This window comes from Choloepus didactylus, chromosome 13 (genome assembly GCF_015220235.1).
Source record: "Choloepus didactylus isolate mChoDid1 chromosome 13, mChoDid1.pri, whole genome shotgun sequence".
NCBI classification, from domain to species: Eukaryota; Metazoa; Chordata; class Mammalia; order Pilosa; family Megalonychidae; genus Choloepus; species Choloepus didactylus.
Genome location: NC_051319.1, coordinates 79,165,543 through 79,173,956, shown reverse-complemented (window position 1 = coordinate 79,173,956; position 8,414 = coordinate 79,165,543). Strand labels below are relative to the sequence as shown.

At 53.2% G+C, this 8,414-nt stretch overlaps 1 protein-coding gene across 1 annotated transcript; it reads right to left on the bottom strand.

Annotated features, from left to right (window-relative positions):
* Positions 1-3,106: 3,106 nt before the first annotated feature.
* On the bottom strand, positions 3,107-6,775 carry LOC119507763. Its single transcript, XM_037800917.1, is given in 4 exon segments — positions 3,107-3,388; positions 4,283-4,465; positions 4,505-4,732; positions 6,710-6,775. Coding segments are annotated over 4 exon segments (759 nt in total).
* Between the last annotated feature and the right edge of the window lie 1,639 nt (positions 6,776-8,414).

The following is an 8,414-nucleotide window of genomic DNA, read 5'->3' as shown; positions in this document are numbered from 1 at the left end:
CAAGGCTCTCCAGGTCTGGTCTCCATTGTCCTTCCATCCTGTTTCCTCCACTTCTCCCTGGACTGTGGACTTCGTATAACCAGAACGTGCCCCTTTTCCTGCCTTTAATGATGCATCATCCCGTCATCCAACAATTAAGGCTTGAGTACCCACTGTGGACCTGACGTGCTGGGCGCTGGGGATACGGCCCTTTTCCTCTCACGTGCATCCTTCCAAGTGCGGGGCTAATGCTGCCCCCCTCCTCCCCCTGAATCCCCCAACCCCTAGTGCCGTCCTTGGTGAACGAGTTCTCTCTCCATGAGTCACCAGAATTTGGCATTGTCTCCTTGTATTAGGACATTATGGTAGTCTCCAGATGGCCCCTGTGCTTTTTACCACCAAGAATTCATGCCCTTGTGAAGTGCATTTCCACGATGAATTAGAGCCGATCCCTGTGACCAACAGTGTATGGCAGAGGTGACACTATGTCATAACAAGCATGGAGGTGTCTGTCTTGGTCTCTTGGGTCACTTGCTGGGGGGGAAGCTGGTCTCCATGTTGGAAGACTCTCATGCAGCCCTGCAGAGAGCTGAGCCCTCCTGCCTACAACCAGCACCAATTTGCCAGCCATATGAGTGAGAAGCAGATTCTCCCACCCCGGTCAAGCCTTCGGGTGACTGCAGCGCTGGCCGATGTCTTGACTGCAGCCTCAGGAGAGACTCTCACACCTGAACCACATAGCTGAGCTGCTCCCACATCCCCAACCCTCAGAACTGTGTGAAAAACTCAAGGTTTATTGTGGCCAGTCATTAAGTTTTGAGAAATTGATACGGAAATAGATGTCTAATAAAAGAGTAATGGTTAAGAGCCTGGCTCTAGAACCAGGCAGTGTTCAAACCCTGGCTCTGCTGCTGTCCCACTGTGTCTGTGAGTCAGCCACTGAGCCAACCTGGGCCTAGACACCCTCATCTATCACATATAGGCAACTGCACCTCACTCAAGTTATGCTCCACTCAAGTCATATTTGACTCATCCTCAATGAGTTAATGCATGTAATGTGCTCAGCACCATGGCTGGCGCATGGTAAGCACTCAATAAAAGCCAACTCTGATTGAGACCTACGTGTCCTGAAGTGTGTTCGTGACTGTGTCAGCACAGAGGCAGCTCCCAGCCAATGCCAGCTGAAAGGATAAGCAAATTGCTCTTCAGCTAAGTCCAATCCCTTACCTTGGTTCTCTCCTGCTCCGGATCCTTCCTGCAAACTGCTCCTGACAGGCTCCTGAGTTTCCTCCAGCTCCATGAGGGGCTGCCGATAGGGGGCTGCAGGCTTCTGGCCCTACTGATGTCTCCCTCCCCCAATGTCACACACCCATGGGAACAGGGAGCTCCAAGGCCCAGCTTGGACTCAGCTTCTAAGGCCCACACAGATGCCTCCTCACCCCCGTCTGTTTCTTCGAGGCAGTGAGGGCCCAAGACACCAATTCCTGGACCTGACCCAGACCCACCCCAATGGGAGATAAAAGGGAACAAGCCAATCCCCTCACTCCAAGACAAAACCAAGGCATCTTCCTGGTAAGGGATCCTATACTTCCATCATACACCCAACCCCAAATCCCCCAACTGGAGGGAAGCAATGGGGGTGCCTTGGAAATATTAAAAAGTGGATTTTCTGTAAGTTCTTCTTTGTAACTGAAGTATGACCATTTTGTCTCCTCCTCCTCTTCTTCAGCTTCCCCATCCTCAGGAAGAAGAATGGTGAGCAGATGAGAGTGTTCCCGACGAGCCGTCCTCCCTGGGTGGTGGGGCAAGAATGCAGGGGTCAGAGGGGTGTGTGTGGAAGGGAGCAGAGACCCTACACCAGGGAGACGACGTGCAGCCCAGCCCCACAGGACAGGGAGGCTCTGGATGACCAGGCGCCAAAGAATTACTCCAAACAGGAGCCAAGGTCTGTGTGGGTGGGGGTGGGGGTGGGGGTGGCAGGCACGACTTTCATCATATTCGCTGCTTCAGCCACAGGCTGCCTGCCACGGCAGGGCGTGAGCACGGAGTCGGCCGTCGGGCCTGGGAACTTATGTCCACAGAGCCCAGGAAGGTAGGTTCTTGGCAGACGGGTACAGCATCACCATCCCCACCCGCTGCTCCGGAGGGCATGGGCACTCTAGCCCCAAGGTCAGGCAGACCTGGGTGCCAATCCCAGCTCCACTGCTTAGATGTGGAGCTTAGACATGCTACTTAACCTCTCCGAGCCTGTTTCTTCATCTGTCGACTGGAGATGACACCAGTATCTACCTCTAAGAATTAATGGGGATGATCTCAACCACATGCCTAGTACATAGAGTATGCTTAATACATGAAAGTGGCAAGTATTATTCTAAAATGTAAAATTAGTGCACCATCTCCAAACCCTTGTAATAGAATTATTTATTTACAAAGCTGGTCTCTGGGCTGTTGCAAACCTCACTCAGCTGCTCAGGTGGACCCTGTTCCCCCTCTCTGAGCTCAGGGCAGGCTTAGGTCTGAGTGCTGGACACAGCAGATCTTCCTTTTGTGGCACCACTTTTGGGGGCTGCTGTTCCCCACTTCATATGGGGCAGGTTTTCCAGCTAGGTAAAGAAAGTGGGAGTATCCCGGGACAGGATGGGGTCACTTTGCAGGAGGGCTGGATGCTGGGACACATGGCTGAGGTTCGGTCCTCTGTCCCTCAGGGAGAAAGGCAAACCCCAGGCTTGCTGAGCTGGACACTTGGGCCAGACTTCCCTCCCTCCCTCTAGCAGCAACTTTTTTCCATGCTCAACTCTACGGACTGAGGGGCTGGCAGAACCTGCAGGGGGCTGGGCTCTTCCCACTGGCCCTGCCCCTTGACAGTGGTCATGGGGCACCGAGGCAGGGGAGAGCAAAAGCCTGGGAGCCTGGGTCCCAGGCCAGCTCCAGCCCCAGGAACAAACTGCTTGAGCTGGGGGACCCTGATCTGCATCCACCTTCAGCCCTCACTGATCAGTGGGTGCCAGGGGCAGCTCTCCTGGGAAAGGAGAGGTGAAGGTCGGCCCAGGGTGGCCTGGGGGCAGCGTCCGGTTCCCTTCCTGCTATATGTAAACTCACCGAGGAGGGGTGGAACAGGGAAGAGCCCTCACAGGGTGGCTGCTCCAGGCCTGGGCAGCCCCCCACTGGGCCCTTGGAGCCCCAGCAGAGAGGCAGGAGGCCCAGGGCTGGCGCAGAGCCCCTCCTCGGGGCTTCTGTAGTAAGGCACAAATCCTGCGGCACCAAGTGTGTGGCCCATGAAGGTTGCATCACTGAAGACAGGGACATCCAGGCAGCTCTCAGGGGGACTCCCTGCTGAGACCAGCAGGCTGGGGCTGCGGGCCAGTGAGTGTAGGGACCCGGCAGCGTGGCAGGGACCTGGCGAGGCAGCCTGAGACAGAAGGAGGCAAGATGGTCAGCCAGGCCCAGGACCTCCTCCCCGGGGGTGGGCCGGATGCCCAGGATTGTGCCTTCAACTCCACAGAAGTGTTTGGGGAGGAAGGCAGGGTATGTCTGCTCTAGTGACGGGGAAGTACTCAGCTAAGTGACCAGCACGATCCAAGGTCACCCAGCTGGGAGGGGCATCTGGAATTAGAACCCACCTATCTTGCTTCCTCCCACATCTTTGAGGTTAAGGACCTGTGCCCAGCTGCATGGTGCTAGGGGTGGTGATTAGCACAGGCTTTGAGCTCAAATCCCAGGTGTACTACTTGCTAGCTATATGTCCTTGGCCAAGTCACTTAGCTTCTCTGGGATCCATTTTTTTCACCCATAAAATGAGAATAATAAGACCTGTCTCATAGGGTTGTTCTTAGGATTAAATGAGATGATGCATGTAAAGCATTTCGCTGAGTGCATAGTGAGTCGTAAGCGCTAAACAAATGTGAGCGCTTTTAATTTCTGGGAACTGAATACTAGGCTAAGCCCTTTAGTGCAATAACGAATGCAATTCTCACAAGGATTCTAAGAGTAGCTCCCATTGCTATCTTTCTTTTAGAAGGAAACTGAGCTCAGGGAGGCTTTAAAACATTCCCCAGGCCACTGTCCTAGGAAGGGCCAAGCTGGGATTTGAGCCAAGGTGGTCTGGATCCAGTCCCTTGATCATATTCTATGACTCCTCGCCCTGAGAGCCCCAGAAGACTTCAGGGTTGGGGGGAGGCTGGGTAGTGGCACACTGGGTTCTGGAGCCCTGGGACAGAGGTCTGAGGGATGCCAGAGGTGGGAAGGGAACCTGGTTCTGCAGCCCCCAAACTCCCCCCACCTTTCAGTGGCCTCCCCAACTTACAGAGCACCTGTCGCTGACCATCTTCGTGCAGACACAACCTGCTTGCTTCTCCCTCCTGGGGGGTGGGTCTTGGGAGCCCCAACATGACTTGCCCAGAAGGGCTAGGCTGGGAAAAGTCTCCTCCTTGGAGCGGTAATAAGGGAAGAACCCGCTAGGGGGCAGTGAGTCCTCTGGGAATGGCTCCTCTCTGCCACTCGGGCCCCCTCCTTGGTCCTTGCAAACCTCGGGCTGTGGAGCCATCTCCTCAGTCAGGAGCTGCCCACTGGTGCAGAAGAAAGGCGGGTATTTCGAGGCCACCAGGGCCTCATGGGAGAGGCTGTGGAAGCTGAAGGGCAACCTGTCCCTTGAACTGGTGGCCTGTGTTTGCTGGGAAGGGGGCCCCAGGGCCCCCTCCAGCGGGCTCTGAGAGGAGGGGTCTCTGGGCTCAGCCTCGCAGCCCTTCCTGGACATCTGGGAAGAGAGGGGCATTCTACTGTCACCTCCCTCCTACCCTCCCCAGCCACTCCAGCTCCCTCCCCAATTGGAGGCAGACAAACCTGACTGTCTTTCCTCTATTAAACCCAGCAATGGCTCCCAACCGTGATTAGGTTACCCAAGAGCCTGGGGTAACCCGGCCCTGCCAACATCTGCAGCCTCAGCTTGCATCCTTTCCCCCTGCTTGCTCAGCTCCAAACATGCAGAACTTCCTGCCGTTCCTCAGTCCTGCCAAGACTGGTCCTGCCTGAGAGTCTTCCTCCAGGTCCCCTCCTCTACTCTAAGCTTCTGTCTTCCTGCTCCCAGCCTCCCCTCAGGGTGACTCTGGGTCACTTCACCTTTTATGTCTCCCTCACTGAAATAATCTTCTTGATCTGTGATTAGCATGCTCCGTGTGTGTGCATGTGTGTGTGGTAGGGGTGGTAGGGGTGGGGGAGACTTCTCTGGTGCTGTCTGGCACACAGTAGGCCCTCTATTGATATTTTTTCAACAATGACTTGCAGCCCATCTCATATTCTCCTTTCTCTGAACAGCCAGCCACTCAGACTTCCTCTCAGTCCTTCTCACTCACCAAGCATCCTCCTACCCCAGGGCCTTTGCACGTGCTAATGCTCCTGTCTGCAATCTCTTCCCTCTCCTTTTTCCAGGACAAAGTGGCTCAAGGTCACTTTCCTGACCTCCCTGACTTAGTCACATCACCTTACTATAGACTCCCACTATCCTGATACCTCTTATTCAGAGCACCTGCTCCTCTGCTAAGAAACATTCATCTATCTGTTTGCTAAAAATTCCACCAAGGCAAGATCCATCTGTGCAGTTCACGTCAGTACTCCCAGGGCCTACAGCTGGCTTGGCATAGAGAAGATACTAAATATTGGAATAAAGAACAGAAGGGTGGGAAGGAAAGAAGGAGGGAAAAAGAAAGAAACTATTAAATGGGGCCTGACCAGGAACTAAGTCCTCTCCACCAGACTCAGTGTTCATAGGAGGAAGAAGCGTATCCCCATGGGAAGAGGGCTGAGGAATTAATTCTGTGGCCCATAAGGGGACATAGAGGCTGGGAGGATCTGGTAGTGAAGAGCCAGCCCATTCCCTTCCTGCAGACCTTCCTGTCAGGGCCAGGCCCAGAACCCAGGGGGTACACGGTGGCGACCCTTTGACCTGAGCAAGGCCTCAGAGCTGTTCCACTTGTATACTTGGGGTCCCATGGGAAGGACCTACTGTGGTCTGCCCCTGGCCTTCCTGACCCCTTCTGGAACTTCTGTGCCTTGAGTCCCTCCCCACCCTCCCTACTTGCCCATCTCTTGCCCCCTCCACATGGTCCATGTCTGTGCTTGCCCCTAACCCCCTGCACATGGCCTAATCACCACACTCCCTGTGGTCAGTCCTACCCCCCCTGCCCCCCGCCAGTGCCCGCTGCCCAGGGTCTGCGAGCTCCCACAGCACGGGGCCCAGGCTCCTTTCCTCCAAGCCCCTGGTGCCTGTCTCGGGGATCTCAGAGGCAGACATGCACAAGGGCTCTGCTGGGCTGTAGTCACTCCCCAGACACTGCACTGCCTGTCTTGTGGTCCTTTCTCTCTCGTGTCAGCCTCAGGAGGATCCTGAGGGACACTGTGCTGAGGAAACAGAGAAGCTAAATGGCAGGTGTCCAGGGTTCGGACACAAGTCGGCTCCACCCCAAAGCCTGTGCTCCTTTTGCTGGGATGTATGGAGATTGGTTGAACAGCTGGTTGCATGGAAGAAGGGATTTGGCATGAGCTTTGTGCAGCTCTGCTGGTGAGCAGCTGGCAGAGAAAGCCCATGGCTGTGGCCCCCTTTGTGGGCTGGGCTCTCACCTAAGGCCTTACCCTTCCTGCTATCTAGCTCTCTCGGTCTTTCCCTCTTGGGCTGGATGTGCCTCCACAAACTCCCCAGAGGGGCCCCAGCAAGATAGCATGTGTGCACGACGCTCACGTTCTCCAGTGAACACCACCTCCCGTGTTCTGTTCTGGGGTCTGAACTGGCCCTGAGTCATGACATGATTCAGCTTAATCCTTAAACTCGGACTGAAAAGATAAAGCCTCCCTAGGCAGGTCTCTTCCTCTTCACCCTGTGAATCCCCCTCTGGCTGCTGGGAGAAGATTCCACCATGAAGTCACAAGGCCTGGTGCCAGGCAAGAAAGCCAGGTGGCTCTGCTACCACGGAGATGCCTACCCACGCACCGACACCTGTGATCACCCCCTGCTTCTTAATTCACCTTAATCCAGAGCTCCCCAAGAGACTCACGGGGAAACAAAGGGAAGGCAAACATCTTCTGGGATCAGATCAGCTCTCCGCGATTGAGGGCCAGTGAGCTCACCCAGGGACACTCGCCCAGGGACTCTCTGAGTGACCCAGTTCCTTGGGTGGAAGTGGAGGAGGGAGCTCCAGCCGGGAGATCTGGAGCGAGTCACCTGCTTGGGGGCCTGCACAGACCTTTACAGTCCTCGTGCCTCAGCCTCTCAGGCCCCTCGGGGCTGCAGCCCAGACGCAGCGCTCTGCTCTTGCTGCTCAGTTCCAGCCACCAATCCTCTGTGGCCCTTCACATCCTGCTCATTTATGAGCACAGAGCCATGACCAGCGAGAAGGTGGTGGAAGGACGGATTATACTGAAGTCTGCCTTTTCCCCAAGAGCCACCACCCTTGCTAGACTCCGTGCTCTTGCTCAGAGGGAAGGGAACCAGCTGATACCACGCTGGGTGATCCACATGGCTGCTCACTGCAAACTTCCAACCCATTTTACAGACTGGGGAGTTGAGGCTCAGAGCTGGGGTTGGAAAGTGAACTAGCCTGGAGAAGAGGGATTCAGTTAGCGTCTAGCCCTAGGGCTTGAGACAGGAGAGTCCTGGCGGGGGTTCCACCTCTCCACCCTGCACCACACACCCCGGAGCTCATTTACTGCTGGGCCATTGAAGCTTACTCTTTAATCCATGTTTGTTTTAATTTTTGAATGGTTAATCAGTTGACTCAAATCATCTATACCTAATTTATTTTTCCTCAACCCGATTTGAAATATCAAAATAACTACATTCTAAATTCTAAACTATTTCAAACTCAAGGAGGTTTCTAGAATTTATCTCTTGTTCTAGCCATCTCTTTTGTCTCTTCGAGTACCAATACCATATTCTATACATCTCTTCAGTTTTATGAATCGTTTTAATTCATGTTATATAGTCATCTTTAAAAAATCAACTTTATTGAGGTTTGATTTAAACACACCATAAAGTGTACAGTTTGATGTTTTTGGCAAATCTATACACCCATGTAACAACTTCAAAATCAGTATATAGAAATGCTTCTCCATCCAACGTAACAGCTACTTTGCTTTTTGATACTATAGATTCATTTTTGTATATTCTAGAATTTCATATAAATATAATCATACAGCTTCTTTTAATCAGCACAATGTTTTTAAGATCCATCCATTTTGTGGCATATTGTTAGTTCCTTTTTATTGATAATCAGCATGCCATTGCATGGATATTACACAATTTTTTTATCCATTCACCCGCTTATAGACAATTTGATTGTTTCCATTATGAATAAAGCTGCCATGAATAGTTAAGTACAAGTCTTTGTGTGGACATAGTTTTCATTTGCCTTGGGTAAATACCTAAGTTTTGATAGCTTGATCATACA